This window comes from Stegastes partitus, unplaced genomic scaffold, assembly GCF_000690725.1.
Source record: "Stegastes partitus isolate 25-593 unplaced genomic scaffold, Stegastes_partitus-1.0.2 Scaffold851, whole genome shotgun sequence".
NCBI classification, from domain to species: domain Eukaryota; kingdom Metazoa; phylum Chordata; class Actinopteri; family Pomacentridae; genus Stegastes; species Stegastes partitus.
Window position 1 is genome coordinate 166033 of NW_007578582.1, and position 17998 is coordinate 184030.

General features: G+C 42.4%; 1 protein-coding gene across 1 annotated transcript in view; it reads right to left on the reverse strand.

Annotated features, from left to right (window-relative positions):
• Positions 1-937: 937 nt before the first annotated feature.
• The window catches only part of pmepa1 (prostate transmembrane protein, androgen induced 1), a 43931-nt gene continuing 26870 nt past the window's right edge, over positions 938-17998 (reverse strand). Inside the window, exons 2-5 of the mRNA XM_008293005.1 lie at positions 13175-13329; positions 10896-10949; positions 10207-10565; positions 938-8839 (exon numbers count right to left, since the gene is read on the reverse strand). Of these exons, the coding sequence (XP_008291227.1) occupies positions 8539-8839; positions 10207-10565; positions 10896-10949; positions 13175-13329 (869 nt within the window). The 3' untranslated portion in view covers positions 938-8538. The remainder of the gene's footprint in view (positions 8840-10206; positions 10566-10895; positions 10950-13174; positions 13330-17998) is intronic.

A 17998-nucleotide genomic window follows, 5' to 3' on the forward strand; every position in this document is an offset into this window, starting at 1 on the left:
CCTGTGATAGACTGGTTACCTGTCCAGGTGAACCTGCCTTCACCCTGAGTCAGCTGGGATAGACTCCAGCCCCCCATGACCCTAGAGAGGATTAAGCGGTGTATAGATAATGGATGGATGGATGTTAATATCTACATAATGTGTGTCAAAGTGACATTATTTTTGTTTTAATAGCCATACCTGCACTTTTGTGCATTATTGCAAACATCTGATCGCAGTCACGTCGCTGCGATGCCGTGCAGACACACACTGTAGGTGTCAGAACTGCTGATCTCCTGAGATTTTTATGCATGGCAGTCGCTAGATTTTGCAGCAAACGGTGAGTAATACAGACACATCCAGTGAGTGGGAGTTGCGTGGAAAACACCTTTATAACGACAGAGGTTGGAGAACAGTCAGATTGGTGCAAACACTCTTGATTTCTGCTGCCACAGACTGATACCAGGGTCAGATTTGGGTGTAAACATGAATCCGTGCATCCATCCTGCCTTGTGTCAACAGTTCAGGCTGCTGCTGCTGGTTTAATGGTGTGGGAGAGTATTTTCTTTACACACATTAGGCCCCTTTAATACCGATCGTGCATCATTAAAACGTTTACTCGGGCATCATTGCCGACCCTTTGCATCCCAGAAACGAGCTAATGTTGAATGGATTCACAGCATGAACGTGCAGCTGACAAATCTACTGCGACTGTGTGATGCTGTCATGTCGACATGGAGCAGGAACATCGTTTTTAGCATCTTGTTGAATCCATGTCACCCTGATCTCAGGTTGCACTGGGCACAAAGAGCTGCCTGCCCAGGATTAGAAAAGTCTACAAACAAAGTGATAATATATCAGATTACATGTATAAATGCATGAATGATAAAGCAATATATAAGTCTGATGCATTCTCATCACATCTATCTGTTAAATAAACAACCAGAGGAGACACGGACATATTTATAAAACTTTTATTCATATTTTAAATTGAAGGCTAACTGAAATGTGTCCGATTCATACCATGTTCTGTGACAACAACGATAAACCATTGTCTTCTGTTTGTAACAGAGAAGAAAAAAAACAACAACAAAAAACAACATAACAAACCCAGCAACACGTAGACCATCCAATATAAATTAAATAAACTGTCTTAATACACAAATAAGCAGTTATTATCATTGAGAATAAGTAGGCCTCTATATAAGTGTGTGAGCCATGCTGTGACGGATAACAGACTGGAGTTAAACCTCCACGTTTTTAGCACCACGTTCATCTTTTTTTTATTTTTTTTTCCTCTCCATTGCACCTCAGTGGAAGAGTTATGAGCCTGGTGCTAAATCTGAATGAAGGGAAACCCAACATTTTTTGTACAAGAGCAGATCAGGGTTCCTACATTTTATCTCACACCTGGTCCAGCTTTCACTCCAGAGCTGAGGATTATTTGTGTGCGTTTGTCTGGACACAATCACAGCATTTTATTATACGTTCTTCTTTTTTTTGTGTGTCAAACATCTGGACCAGCTGCATGTAGGAATCCTGAGCAGAACAAACGGATCTATTGTACAAGTCCCACATTTGACATGCTTGCAGGATGAAACTCAAAGACAGGTGGAAGACTTCTACAATAGTCACTGCGGGTGAACGAGCATCGGAGCGCCGTCGTGTGCTGTAACATACAGAGGCTTATTAAATACGCACAAACAACATACTGCAACCAAAAGAGAGTGTTTTCATAGATTTGTTTTTTCTTCAACATTGTCAGAGGAAAAGGCGCCACGCAGCGCTGATTCAAGGAGCAGAGCGAGCAGAAAAGAACACAACAAAGCAGAATGAGCATAAACACAATAAGGGGAACGTTTCTCTTTACAGTTTGCCTTTTTCCAGTCGACTAGTGTGACGCTGCTTCAGTCTTTCCATTGTTCTTAATTAAATATTTTTCTTCTTTAATGCCAGTATGTATTATACTTGCCTACAAGTGATTGACAGAAACTGGAAAAAGGCATCCAAAAAGTAAAGTTTACCCCCAAAAATCTGAAAAGTTCAAGTCAGGTGTAACCTGTTTAGGATGATTCATTCTTTGGAAATGTCTATAACGATGCTGTGGACATAAAACTGGGCTGCAGTGTGTTTTAGAGGAGCAGTTTTTCTTTTTTTTTTATTACAGGAAGCCAGGCAGTTTAATTAGAGCCGCTAATGTTGCGTTCCAATTAATGTCAGAAGGAAATCAGTAATGCCAGCTGTTGGAAGTAATAGTTTCATAATGCCTTCACCTTGAACACTGTTTGCTATCCAACAATTAGCAGCTATCATTAGCACTCTGATGACATTATGCATTTAAGGACATGAAGTGCTATAAATGCAATTTCAGTGGAGTGAATTCAGGTTTGTTATAAATGTCTGACTCTCCAACATATTTGAAACGCAACACAAGTGACCAGAGTGACGAGTTACTGAATATTCTAGTTGTGTGATTATGGGAGACTATTACAGCAGGAAAAGGAAAACTGGTGAAAATTATAACAAAAAAAAGCATTGATGTTTGGTTTAAATGGGTCTGATTTGGAAAGTCAGACTCATTTAAACCTGACTTTCTAAGTCAGGCTCATTTAAACCTAACATGAGTGTAAAGTAGTCTGACATAGAAAGTCTTCCTTCTTAGGCTCTAAGGCGATGTTGGGCTTATTTGTATAAAATGGCAGATGTTCACTTGTCCACTTGTCCAGATTATTTATAAGAACATTTAGCGTATAAATCAGTAATAATTGTACGTCCTCACACTTATTTTTTTCCCCTTTTCCTGCTGTGAGTGGGCTTCCACATGTCATGGCTGTGTGATTCTAATATTGTGCGCTGTCCAAGGTGGTTATGCGTCAAAAGGCAACAGTAATTGAGTTTTAAGAGTAGATCTCCGTTCACGCTGGACACCAGAAGGCACACATGTAGACGCTGGGCCAGGCAAGGAGACGCAATGATTAGTCGATAAACTGGGACTTGGTGTTTAAAAAGAAGTATACTTGAACTTGTAAGTGCATGAAAAAAAATGTGCTCTAAAGTTTTTTTTCATGAAGAGAGGGACTGAATGAGTGTAAAGTGGCGTTTCGCACAAATTTAGCAAGCTTAAACATAAGCTCAGGTTATGTAAAAAATAAAATAAAATCCCCGGACAAATCATTTTGCTCTTCAGACAGCTGCACACTAACAAGCATACTCTAAACTGGAAAAGGGCACTTAAAAGCAGAAGTACATTTTCTTGTATTTACACGTCCTCGCCAGTGATCTGCAGTCTTTGTGTGTTAGGTAGTTTTACACTCTCAAAGTTGGTTTAACAAATAAAAGGAAAAGAAAAAAACAACAATAACAACAACAACAAAAAACAAAATGGTTTTCTTGTGATCGATGGATTGAAGTGAAATCACCTTTTTTTTTAACTTCTCAAGTGAATAAACAACAACAACAATAACAACAACAACGATAAAAAAACTTACATTAAGCACACTACGTTAAAATATGACTAATATTATCAAAAAGGCAAATAGTAGGTGTATTGCAACGATCTTTGCGGCATCACTATCAAAAACATCTATCTTCATCATCATCATCATCATCTTCAATCTCATCACCATCATCCAATCATCATCATCATCATCATCATCGTCATCATCTGAGACGGCGTGGCCCGGGATGATTGACAGCCCAAACTCACATTTCGCCTGTCTCAGCGCAGGCAGGCACACTTGTACGACATAGCAACAATAATAAACAGCAAGACGTTTCCGAGGAGACCGAAACGAAAAGACGGCCGACCAATGGCAGCGAGGGTCGGGGGTCTGGGAAAAAAAAAAAAAGGAGCTCTGTCATTGGACGGCAGGCATCTCTAGGTAACAGGAGGAGCTCAGGCAGGAAGAGGGAGGAGGAGGAACTCTGGAGGTGATCCAGGTGTGTTCATAAATGTTTGTGCTATCTTGTGTGGTCCACAATAAGAAGAAGAAGAAGAAGAAAAAAATGAGCTGGGTGAATTAAAGTGTGTGTGCAAGGTCTGGTTCTTAGGTGAGTTTGTTTAGTCTGCTCTGTGTGTGCGTTCGTGTGTGTTTAGTTTTTGTCTAGACAGCTGGAGGTCTTTCCCAGGCCAAGTCGGTGTACATTAACTGCACACACACACACACACACACACACAGTCACGGCTCTGGGAAAAAAAAAAAAAAAAGTTGTCGTCCGCTAGCTGCAATGCTAACGTGCTAACACTCACGCGGCCTTCACGGCGGCTTAAAGCCAAGGCAAGCGTGTGATCCCTTCAAACAGGTGCAGATTATCGCCGGCGTGGATGCGTTTTACACGTGACCGGTTTCATATGTGGATTTTATGCGACTCAAATTGAACTCTAACGCAGAAAAAAAATGTTAAAAAAAAGGAATGGGATGTGAAACCACTGGTGAACACCTGTTAACGCCGCTGCATGTAAACACACCAGTGTGCATGTGTAGATTGAATTAAAAGGAAAAAAAAAACACATGTAAAGTGATTTTGCCTGTGTGTGAATGTATGATTTGAGTTTTTTCCTCCTCGTCCTCTTGTCTTAGTTTGTATCGTCAGCCAGCGCCAGGTTTCCCTGAAGTCACAGATTGATCCTACACTGTTTCCTTCCTCATGAATTATGCTGTAGGTACATTATTTTAAATAATTATCATTTGTCTCTACTATAATACCCTCATCAGAACCGACCCAGCCTTCTCATACCCGCTGCAAACCCTCCAACGCAGGAGACCGAACCGTTTTAAACCAGCCCGGTCCAAACACAAGCGACACATCGGTGGAGGGGGAAAAAAAAGACATAAATAAATTAGAGAAACTTGCATTAGGACCAGGCTCATAATCTCATTACAAGGTGAAAAGGTGATTCAGACTTTGATTGATCCAACCATCGTTCCTTTAGCTGCTTTGGGTCAAGAGATTAAATTCTTTAGATCATGATTTTTCTTTTCTTCTTTAAGTGCTTGTCATTAAATACAGTGCAGCACAGGGACAAAGGAGAAAGAGACGATAAACAAGAGGGAGGGAAGGCGAATCCAAGTGAAATGATTTGTGATTATTTGTCAATATATATTTTTTTGTCTTTCTTTGCGTCACAAGAGTCGAAGGTTTCAGGTTTTGTCATTACAGTTAAATGATGTTTTAAAGGGACTGGTAGAGACGCTTCTAAACATCTGGATGAAAAAAATATTCCATCTGCTGCATTATAGAAAAGAGTTTTCCATTTACCAAATTAAGAGAAATGAATGAATTATTTTGCATCCCACAAACTTCAACATTGACGGAAATAATGTATTTCTGGTCACCATCATTGAAAAACCAGTTGAAAATCATTTACAGCAGATTTAACATTTTTTTATCACAGTTGCTTGAAGAGTGTTTCAGGATTTAGAAAGTAGGTGATTTTAAAGGATATATTTCCAAAGAACGGATGCTTATCTCTGCGATTTAAAAGTAATGACAATACGAGACAAACTGGTCTTTACATCCACCTGCGATTCACTGGAGACGTAAAGCAAAGACAATAGATTCACCGTATCAGGTAATTAAACAACTTTCTTTTTGGCCTTTTTGACTCTCTCCTCTCCTCGGGCTGCAAATTAAACTAACTCAGCTTCTGGAGTTTTGGCTGCAGTTCGGTTCGGTCCCTGTGGAGGGCGCTGTTGCATAAAAACTGGACACTAGAGGGCGCCGGCGTCACCTGGACCGACCTGTGGTGCCGCCACGTCGGTATAAATTGACGCACACCGAGTTAAAACAGCGTCGGTCGCAGTGGACGCCTCACGTACGAGCAGCAACTTTAAACAAACAAAAAGCTACGAATGTCCGTGTGTTGTGATCTACTACCTTAGCGAGCTAAAACTGTACTACTTCTAGATTTCTACACTCATAAAGAGATGACACAAGGCAAGTTGCTATTAACACTCGTGTCACTTTTCAACACTTCAATGTGCCTGTTTTCAACAACCTGTCTTGTGCTGCATTTAACACACAAAGAGTTTTGTTCCAAAATTTAGACATAATCCACAGAAGAAGAGGCTTAAAATATATTTTTTAAAAAACAGACCAAACAGTCACGTGGTCTTATATCAATATCAAATTTTTTTTGGTGCCGAAAACTAAAGTTAGCATCAAATTTGGTCAAATTCATGAACATTTTTACTTATTATTTGACAAAACACTTCCTAATTCAAATAAGGTTTCTTCTTCCAGTTGTAGACTTTATTTTATTTCGCTAAAGTTCTTGCACAAGTTGTTGTAAATTGAAAATGACAGCAGTAAGTCAAGGTATTGAGAATTAGACATATCAGCAACTTCTGGTAATTAAGTTGTATATGTCTGAAGGTTTGGTGCAAAACTCTTTGCATCTTTTAAAAGTGCAGCTCTAAAGGTTGGAGAATTGAATCTAAAAAAATAAAGGGTTCTACCGTAGTTTTTTTTTAGGTGTTTTAGGTGAGCTGAGGCCGGCGCTGGCTGACAGAAGATTGTTGTCTCCTTCCTGGTGCAGTAAAGTGCTCAGAGATGCCTGCAAGAGAGGAAAGCTTACCAGAGCGGGCTGTGAGTTCAACGAAAGGCAGGAGAGACGCAGCTTTAAAAGAAACCGGAGGTGTTTGACTGAAGATGTGATGCGGCCACAGCAGCGCACAGTCGGCGTATCGAACATTTAGGGCCCGTCGGGCGACTGGCTTTCTTCCTGAGTTAATGCACTTCAAGGGGGGACGTTAGGTGTCACGAGTTCTGCGTCGCTCTCCCGCTTCTCACCCGGCGAACAAAAACTCTTGACATTCAAATAAAATAACACACAGCAGGATTAAAAGCTAATTCTACTCTACTCTAGCTCTACTGTTAATTACACACTGTCTTGATTAGTTCAGACGTTTTGTTTAAAAGTCTGATTAACGTGAGCAAACTCTTCTGTGCTTGACTTGTTTGGTCGAGGTAGTGACAGCCAGCTTTGGGATTGGCTAACGATTCGGCCAATAGGGTGAGACCGAGGGAGCGACGAGCAGAGTTTCTGATTGGGCCCGCAGGCTGGATGCTGACTTCTGGTTGGCTCGCGGGACTCAGACATTTGCATAAACCGGAGATTTTTATTTTAGTTTTTTCTTTTGATCAATGGTACAGTATCGGTTGGTCTGAGTCCGCTGGACCAACGTCAGCATCTCCCCGTAAATTGTTCACGATAGCAGCCGCTGTGCACTGTTCTGACCCGACTCTCTGGTAAGTCACCTCTCTCTCTCTCGTTTTAATACCTCCATGGACAGAGCTCCTTCACAATAAAAGTCTCTCGCGAACGTTCCATCTGCGCATACTAAAAAATAGTGCAATTCTTTTCAGCAATTATATAAATAACTCTAAATTCGTGCTTTTCGCTCTCGGTTCGCACACATGTCTGTATATATACTCCGTCTGTAACATATATATATACACGTCGACATGTACGCGGCAAAATGTTCAACGTGAAACTTGGCACCCCAACAGATTACTGATGTCTGTTTTTCTTTTTCTAGAACTACACAACAAATAAAAAAAAAACAACATCTCATAAGAATCCATCAAGTTTAGAAAAATACCCCTACTTTCTCTAGTTTCTCTCTCGTCATCGATCAAGTCGCGGATTATTTCTTTCCCCCACGTGGTGAACAGTCTTGAACTTTGTGCAAACCTTCTTTAGAAAAACTTAAAAACTAAAAAAAAGAGTGGGTTCAGCGACAGCTTCCTGCATCGGTTGGTCGACGTAAGGCAGAACTTTTAGCTGGAGGACGATCAGCACCGTGCTACAACTGGTGGGCTAAATCGAGGCTAACTAAAACCTAAACTCTCTCCTAAGGTGCTAGCGTGTCCCCGTGATGCAGCTAAAGCCTGGTGCAGGAGTCGCGTTGGACTGTGAAGTGGAGAATGTGGACTACAAGGACTCAAAGCAGCGAGCGGTAGGGGGGCGGTGGATTATCACTGGAAAACCAAAAAATAAATCCTAAAACCTGGAAGAACCAAGAAGATTGCAACATTTTCGCCTGGATAGGAATTTTCTGGTAAGTGTGAAAAAAGAGACACAAAAGCAAACAAACGAAGAAAAATAGAAACAAACGGAACAAGTAAATATATATATATGATGGATGAAGACTACGTGGATCAGTCTGATAGAGGAGGGACGAGGAGAGGAAGGAGGCTTTGGGTTTCCCACCCCTCTCCACCTTCTGCCAACTCTTTTCTGACATCATCGTGGGTTCATCTGAAGTGCTCCTCGGACAGAAAGTAGGAACGCGTGGAACGTACCAGATGTTCTCCTGTGACTGTGCTCTGCAGGAGTGATGTGGTTTCCAGGTGCTGGTGAGAAGCCGGCGTGTCCTGCCGCCTTCTCTACGTGTGAAGCAGGGAAACTGTGAAAACCGACTACGACTAACCAGCTCTTTTTTTTAACCAATCACGTGATTTTTTTTTCTTCCCTCATCGTTCGCTGATCATTTCCCCAAAATGGCGAGCAGACGTAATCCCGGTTGTTCTCGCTGGCTAGGAAAGAGGAAGCTGTCACACCTGCTGGGGCTTCTGGGATTTCTCCTTTGTATTCCTCGTGTTCCTGTTGTCCACGCTTCCTTGCTGTTGAGGCGGAGGCCGGAGCAGACCGTGTATGAGCGAGGACGGTTGCGGCACAGTTCGATGGTTGTGGTTGGAGTTCAGGGACGCGGGGTGGTAGTAGTGCCCGATGACCTCGCTGTAGGTCGGGGGAGCTCCTTCTACCCGAGAGCCGTGCTTGTGGTGCCGGGACAAGGCCTCCTGGGCTTCTAGCACACTGATGCCCGAGTGGACGCTGGGAGGAGGCGCCTGCAGACTGAGAGCAAATAGAATTAATTAGAACGGCGGGAACAAAAAAACAAGGACAAGTGTAGGAGCAGAGGAATGAGGAACAGGCAGACTGTGGGGATTACAAGAGAAAGCAGCCTACATTTAAAAATCTGTTTCCAGCACAGACGTTTTCCAGGAGACGTGTTAAGTTTTAAATTTAGTCCCTGCTCTTGAAGAAGTTCTGCCTTCTGGGTGGAAACTGCTGAGGTGCTGATTGAAGGTTCTGATTTTCGATCATAGTGCAAAAAGCAGACACACGTTTTTTTAACTTTAACCAGAAAATTATACAGATTACTTCACAATGAGTGTAAAGAGAAAGACAATAAACGAGATAATGAGAGTTAACGAGTGGCAGGTTTAACCCTCTGAACCCACTAGCAGGCTTTAAAAGGAATTTTATCTTTAAAAAATCCCCAAAATTATATCATTCATCAAAGCAAGAAGCTAAAAAAAACAGAAACAATCATCACATGTTCTGCTTTCCGGCAGCCCCTGAAATAATCATGCATCATGTGTGCTTCCATCATATGAATTAACTAAATCTAAGCCTAAAATCGCTATATTCAAAATAACTCATTTGCTCTGACGAGTTTCTGTACAAAAACAAAAACTCTGCGCTCCTCCCTACAATCTAAAAACCTTTTGTGACTCAGCTGTGACCAACAGTCACTTGAGACCTTTAACCTAAACTAGGTTGAGCTGCAGGCTGTGTTTAGGAGAGGTGTATGAACACAGATGTAGTGAAACATCTGTAATATGTAGCGCCACCATTGGTAGCGATACTGCACAGAAGACATTCTCAGTTCTCTGGTCTTCTTCATGTTGTTTCCATCGAGGTGCAGGACTTTATATTGCAGTAAAAAATGAGCAAGTATGACTGTGACAGGAGCAAAACATTTTTAAAAAGGGTTAGAGAGGGTTAATGCAGACGGGTACAAAAGCAGAACTAAATAACCATTGAGCTCGTCGTCTTCTGTCGAGGGAGGCTATCCAAAGTTTTCTGTTTCTTTTTCCACTGCAGCATTTCTCTTTTATTATTCAGAGCATCCATTTAAAAAAAAAAAACTACCTGAGTCACAGTCAGTACAAAGAGCAACACGGTGACTCAAACACAGACTGGACGGCGAAAACTTTTATTTCCCTGAACGGTTTGGTCCAAAGGAGAAAGCCCCACCTAACTGAAACTGTGGGGACATTTAAAGGTGGTGTCAGGTTTAACTTGGCAGCTGGTTGGACTTGTTTGCAAACTAGAAACACGTATAATTAACATTTCTGCTGCTCATGGCGTGGAATCAGTCAATACGAGAACAAGGGAGTGACCCTGAACACAACTAGCAGCTCGTTAGTCGTTACCTGGCCTGCAGGCAGGAGTTGGATGGGTCGAGGGGGTGGGAGTCGAACACGGTTCGGTTCGGCGGCGCTCGGACCGACTCGCGGTTCAGCTCCATCTGCTGCTCGGGGTCTCGGAGCTGCAGGGTGCAGGGGCCCTGGTAGGGCGGCGGCTCCTCGCCGTCCGACAGGGAGATCGTCGGGGGCAGGTCGATGAGGCTCTGGGGCAGGTAGGGGTACGTCGGCTGGAACCGACTCGGGGCGTACGTGTGCTGGAAGCGCTGGGAATGGAGCGAAGGCTGGGGCTGGCCGTGCTGCGGTTCCCGCTGCAGGTAGGATGTAGGGACCCCTCGATCCGGGGGACGGGGGTTGTACACCTGGTGCTGAGCGAGGAGCGACATTTAGTTACTCATGATGTACATCGTTTAACTGAACGCTGAACTTATACCAGAATGTACACAAAACACTGCTTGGATCAGGGGCGTCCAATCCTGGTCCTCGAGGGCCCCTATCCTGCATGTTTTAGATGTTTCCCTTCTTCCAACACACCTGATTCAAATGATCAGCTCATCATCAAGCTCTGCAGAAGCTGGATAACGATCCTGATCATGTGAATCAGGTGTGTTGGAAGAGGAAAACATCTAGAACATCCTGGATGGGGGCTCTCGAGGACCAGGATTGGGCACCCCTGGCTTAGATAGAGCAGGACTCACCTCATTTAGAACACTGCTCGTCCCCGTCGACTCAGAGGACCACAGACCTCCCTCCTGTGGAAGACAGACATTCATTTACTGTCATTTAACCCCATTCACCATTTATCACATGTTCAGCACTATTAGTAACTCTCATCTGTTCTTTGCATTTCCAGACAGAATAATACAAGTATACATACAGTATTGTTGGTAACGTCGTCAGCTGGTCAGAAACGGATCTTGTGTTTGCTTTGTTTTATCACGAAATGGCAGAAAGCATGTGCCGACAGAGACGAATCACGCAATCGCTAATTACCGAGACTTTATTAGCTAAATTGTGCTTTCACTTCTTTCGATCTGAGAGCAGCTCCAGATGTCTTCTGCTGCACTGCCAACAGCTTAAGTATGCATTTGACTGTTTAAAGTGTTTTACAATACAAAAAAAACTACATTGTGCATTTTATTGCCTCATTACATTTTTGTCCACTAGAGGGCTCAGCTGGTGTACAGCAACGGCTCACCTGTTCTGTCCAATGTCCCTCTATCTCGCACTATTATGTCATGAGTTCTGCTCCTGATAGAGGGTATTCAGACCTCGGTAACGCTGAAAACATGTCGTCTTGTTTAACTTTACCAACACTCTATCCATCCTAAACGAAGATAAAACCCTGAGCTTGATTTCAACACACCCAGTTGAGAAACTTTTTTTATTGAGGAAATGACAAAAGCACCCCAATAAAAAAAAAGTCTGACGGGAAATTTTGTGCAGTTTTTGTTGTTCTCTGGAAACCGTCCTCCGCCTGCGTGTCTGACAGTAATGTGTGTCAGTGTGTCTGTCTGCTAATCCAAATTAACTAGGACGCCATGACTCCCCTGAGCTTATCAGGAGCTCTCTGTGTGTGAGTGTGAGTGTGTGTTTATGCTTCATCCTTTACTCATATCTTACTTGTAGACTGCAGCTGCACACACACACACACACACACACACACACACACACACAGTGATTCAGTAGCAGGTGACTCAGGAAGTGCAGTCATATGTTTGAAGAAGCCTCAGGTGTAAGTCGGCGCATGTGTTTCTTGAAATAGACGTGGCGAGCCGCTGCGGCCCTTAATGAAGAAATGAGTCAGTGTGTTAGCATTAGCCCGCAGCGGCGTTTAATCACTCTGATCACATGCTGTCACTCAGCAAAGCTTTTCTTCTGAATCTGTCTTTGATGAGGGGCCGTCCTCGCGGTGACTAACCCGCTGAAACCATCTGCAGAGAGTCTGGTCATAAAAGTGAAAACCTGTAATTATGGCGGATGTAATCTTTATTACTTAGTTTCTTGTTCTGTGTAGTATTTCTGTCTATATGTAACTTTACATGCTGAGAGAGTTTATATTGAATGATTATTTGGACTTTATTCCTCAATATAGGTTTTACTTTATATGTGGTTAAAAACTGACTATATTTGGTTGCTGTGAACTGTCTGAATGCCAAGCAGCTCTTTCTTTTTTTTTTTTTATTTGGACTAATTTTCTGCTGCAATATGAAGTCCTGCATCTCTATGGAAACAATACACCCACAGCTAGAAGTAGAGAGAACTCAAAAGTGTCCTTTGTGCAGGAAGTTTTAATCCTATAAAGCCTAAACTGAAAACCTGATTTTTTATTTTTCAAAATCAACATGTGCAACGTTTTTTCAAATGTCCACAGGTGCTACCAATACTGAGATAAAACGGTGGCTCCACACGCTAGAGGTATTTCACTACTTGCATTTTCGACTTGTTTCCATACTCGTCTCGTATTTGCTCGGAGTAAACACAGCCTAGAGTTCAGCCAAGTTCAGCCCAAATGTCCCTGGATTTTGTTATGTCACTGCTGGTCACAGCTGAGTCACTACTGGCTTCACAGTTGGCCTGAAGAGCACTGAATTTTTACATTTTTTTTTACAGAAACTGGTGGAATAAATGCTTGATTTTGGACACATTTTTAAATGAAACATGTAAAATAAAGTTATGATGGATTACAAAGACTTTCAGCTCAGATTTGATATTTGCAGCGTCACAGATGAGTAGTTCAAGTGCCGCTGGAGAGCTGGAGTTTCATTAAAGATAACTTCAGGGTTTTCTGGTTCAAGAGATTAAATTGCACTTTCATACAATTGGTTTATGGTTTTATTTATTCCACATGTTGAAAAGTCCCTGCTTCAGTTTTCTCTGACACAAGTTTGTGTGTCATCAGAAGATCCATTTCTGATCAGATAACACCGAGTATGACTGAACGGACGTCCAGGTGTCGGCGTGAAGATCGACTTACGTTGGCCAATGGCAGGTGTCTCCTGCGCGTGGGGGCGTGTCTGGAGAGGAGGGAGCGTGCTGATAGGCGGTAGTGGTTCAGCAGACAGGTGATCACCACCACCATGACCATCATGACCACCACGATCACCAGGATCTGGACGAACTCCAGCTGGGCTGCAACGGCACACAAACAAGGATCGAGGTCAGTTTGTGAGTCAAGCAAAGTATTATTCAACCTGTGGAAAGAGTTTGAGAGACAGCGAGACGTGGAGTTCACAAACCATCAGGCAGGGAGAGGTTAATAAGAGTTTAAACCATTTGCGACTTCCGAACTAGAGAATAAAAGTCAGGATATCTCCACTTATGATGCATTAATTTGGGCCGTTCTGTTTAATCTTGCCCCACAGGCTCTATGTAAAAGTACCAATTTCCACTATTGTTGCTGACGTACATAATTAATATCCTCTTATTAGATTAAAAGGCAGCTGCAGTTATAATCCCAACTAACGAGTCTTATGCAGCACGGCTGAAAACACTGTCTGCTTTCACAAAACAGTGCTGTATATCTTGTGTTTCCTCGTGTAAAATAATCATTAAAAAAAATAGATACAAGAGAGAGAAAATAGAAAACGGTGCTACTTTATATAAAATATGACAAATTAAATCACACATATAGGTTCAAAGCACATGTGAATTAGCTGCAATTGCGAGTAAAGTCAAATTTTCCAACTTAAACGGATTCCTGGATGCAAAATTAAATATTGTGTTTGTGCATATTAGAGACACTCGTCTGTATTCATACCTTCATCCTGAGAAAAAAAACGATTTAAACAGTTTGTACTTTTTTACGCTTTACATGCCAAACAAACTTGAAGATTGATTCTGAGATGGCTGGAAAGACAGAAGTAAAAGCATAAGCAAAAAAAAAATCATATTAATCGCTTCAAATCTTAATTGAAACCTCCGTAATAATAATAAAAAACAATATAACATGAGAGAAGTAGGTTATATATGAGGGGAAAAGAGACATTTGGTTTGAATTTAAATGGTGTTGCCGTATATCAAGCTGTGGCTTGAAAATAAAATAAATGATTTTGCCAATAAAATATTTTAAAAAGTGATGTTTTCAGATTATTAGATCTCACATATAAAGTGACACAAAACTCTTCTAATTGCACTAAATGACATTTTTGCTTCGTACATGAATATCACCACTAATTATCTGTTGAAGGCTGTAAGTTAATTGGTTAATCGTGCTACAACTGTTTGGCAAAAATGTTTTTTAAAAATCTCATTTTACATTATTATTATTATTATGAACATCAGCACTATTGTGACTAATGACAGCAGTCTGAATACAACACCAAGGTTTATATCTTTTCTGTGCAGTGACAGAGGAAAAAAAAAAAGGTTTTCAGACATGTAGAGGTCAGCAGGGTGTCTAAAGCACACACACACACACACACACACACACACACACACACACACACTGAGCCAGACTAGACCAGACAGACAGACAGGGCTAGCTTTGTTTAGAGACAGTCTGCTCTAACTACCCCCCTGCCCTGCCTCCACTACCCCCATTACCGACACCACACACACCACACACCCACACACACACACACACACACACACACCAGACACACAAACAGAGCATTTTTTTCTCACACTTTTTTTTTTTTCCACGAGGAGCAGCCAGAGGTCAGGGCCAAGTCAGACACAAGAACATAAAGTAACCTGCAGACAACAACAACACACACACACACACACACACACACACACACACACACACACACACACACACACACACACACACAGAGTCTGCAGACTGGTTTTCAGACAGTTTGCACCAGTTCTCACAGTCTTGTTGTGCTCCTTTGACCGTCTAACTATTACACAACACCACCAGCAGACACACACAGACAGTCAGGTGACTATAGAACTCATTCAGGATATTTCCTGAGTGCAATCATTCATATGTTACTCGCATCAGACCTGGATTTAAATCACAACACGGACACATTAGATCCATTATCAAGTCTCTCCGATATCCTGCAGGAGAATCACCGATTCACATCATCAGCTCCACCAAACTAAGAGTCTTTCCGCAATTTCACGCAGAAACCAGTTGTCAGGCGTAACGTGAACCGTCTATAAAAGCTGGTCAGAAGCCAGGTTTAGCTGCTTTTCCTCGTCTGTTTGTTTGTTTGTTTGCAGTCTGGCATTCGTCTAGACTTTTTTTCCAGCGATACCCGTCGAGTGAGGTTTGTTTCACATTCCTGTTTTAACCAAACTTGATTTGTTCCTCGGAGGTCAACAACCGCCCGCCGCTCTTTCACACAGCGGAGGCCGACTTCACCCTTTAACCGCCAAACTCGGCTCTCGGAGCAACACTCTGTGGCAACGCCGGATTCCTGACGTGTGAAGAGGACTCTGACTTAATAGAGTGATTAACTGGATGTTGTGCAATCAAGGCCAAAAAAGTAGGCAAGAGTTTGATTGTCAAACTTTAAATTGAAAGGGTTCAGAGCTTAGTGTCTCAGTAACTGCCTGATTTATTCTCAAGAAGACCCTCCAATAGAGTGTTTGACTGAGTTACATCCAGGTTAAGTTGTGTAAGATCGTGGTTTAACATCCATATATTACCTATGACAGGATTTAAAACTAAAGACTTGATCAGCTGTTGTAAAACCTTTCTGTAAAGGGTTTCCTGGCGTTTATAAAGTTGCATAAATTCATGATTTCACTGCCTTCCTATGGAATAGATGGCAAGCAATCTAAGGTTTTATTGTGTTTGTACAATCAGGCGCTGCAAAGGTTGGTCAAGGTGATGCACTCAAATGATTAACTGCCCCAACTCCAGATAAAAACAGCTGAAACCAGAGAGTGTTCACCTTTTTTTTTTTTGCTTTAAAAATGACTCCCGGCTCTATTTCTGCCACTCAAATGACGGTTTAATTTCACCGTGCCAAGCAACATGCATTTAAAAGAAAAAACCTGAGGAATATCATGCTCCTACTCCTGCCTGCTGCAACAAGTCAGCAGCAGCATCAGAGGATTAAAATCCCAGCAGCCACGGGGTGTCTGATAAAATATAGACGTTCACCTCAGATGAGAAACTCACCGCACAGTTGTGTCTGAACACAGTTGTCATGGTTGTGGCTCCCTGACGACGGCTGCATAGTCTCTCTACAAGATCTCTGCTCAGAACAAGACTTTATCTCTCGAAGCGTTTATATTCCAGTGAGGAGAACCTGAGGGACTTCTTGCAAAAAAACTAAACCAAAAACAACCAAAAAAAGAAAAGCAAACTTCCTGCTGCAGCAGACCTCCAAACCTACATGTCCTGCGGATGCTGCGACGCCGTGTGTGTGTCCTCGCCGGTCGACACACACACTCTGAGCCTCGCCGAGCTTTGTCTGCAACTTTTTCTCACACACACATTCCCACAGTGTCCAGACGCATATTGAGGAAACAGCTGACCGGACCCTTCCTGCCTCCCCCTCACCCTCCCCGGCCGCCACCGCCGCCACCCAGTGGCTGTGAACAAAAGGGGGTCAATGCGAGGGGGAGGAGGGGGAGAAAGAGACAGAGAGAGAGAGAGAGAGGGGAGAGAGAGAAAGAGGGGGAGTGGTGGGAGCGTCTGGGAGAGACAGATGGGTCAGAGGGATGGTCAGAATAATGATGAGAGGGGGAGACGAGGTGGGGAGGAGGAGTCCAGGGCTCATTAGGACACACAGAGTCCTGGAGTTAATTAATGCTTTATAACATGATATAATGTCATATAAGGGCATGTAAAGAAAGCTAAGGTATGGTTTAGTTGTCTGCACTTATATCCAAAGCGCTTTACAGTGTGTTTCTCATTCACACTCATTCATACACCAATGGTGACAGAGCTGCCATACAAGGTGCTGCCTGCCACTGGGAGCAACTTCAGGTTCAGTGTCCTGCCCTAGGGCACTTGGACTGTGGAGGGGCCGGGGATCGAACCGCCAACCTTACGACTGATAGTGTAGTATATAGTAGTGTTATGTTATGTTATGGTCTGTTTCTCAGCCTTGCTCTGTAAAGGGCAACACAGATTTACGGGTGTACTTGAGGCACGCATTTAACTTTTTAACTTTTTTAGATTATTTTTCTGCCGTTTTTGCCTTTATTAGTCAGAACAGTGAGAGAGTGAGACAGGAAAGGGGGGAGAGACCTTACAGCAAACTGTCGTGAGCGGGAATCGAACTCACGAACGCCGCGCCGGGGAACTATAGCCCCTGTTCATGGGTCACCTGCTCAACCAGGTGAGCTATAGAGGCGCCCCAAGGCACGCATTAAACTTGTACATGTTTTGCATTTTACTTTCAAGTATTTAGTTTGAATTAAACTCATGTAGTTTTATAATATAATTCATAGAAAGCAAAAAAAACACATATATAAAAGGATTATATTTGGAGTAGATGTTGGTCGCTTGTCGAACCAACTGACCTCGACTGGTTGCAACATTAGCTTAAGAAGTAATAATAATGAAACTAGCTTAAGCTAGATGCAGATAAATCACTTAATTCCTTTCAAATTAAGAGTCTCCATTGCTGCAACTTAACTTTAAGGATACACGAAGTTTTGTAATGTTTCATATTTAAGTATTCGCTTGGTTGAGTTGCAGCCAAAAACATCAGATGCTATTAGAATACCAGTTTACTGTCCCGTCAGTCCACATTTACTACACATGAGGGGAAAAAAACTCCACTAGAGCTGTAGCTAAAGTAAAATACTTTAGTTTACTTTTGTGGACTACACCAGCTTGGAATTATCCTCTGACCTTAAGTCTGTTTTATATGATGCTCCGATAATA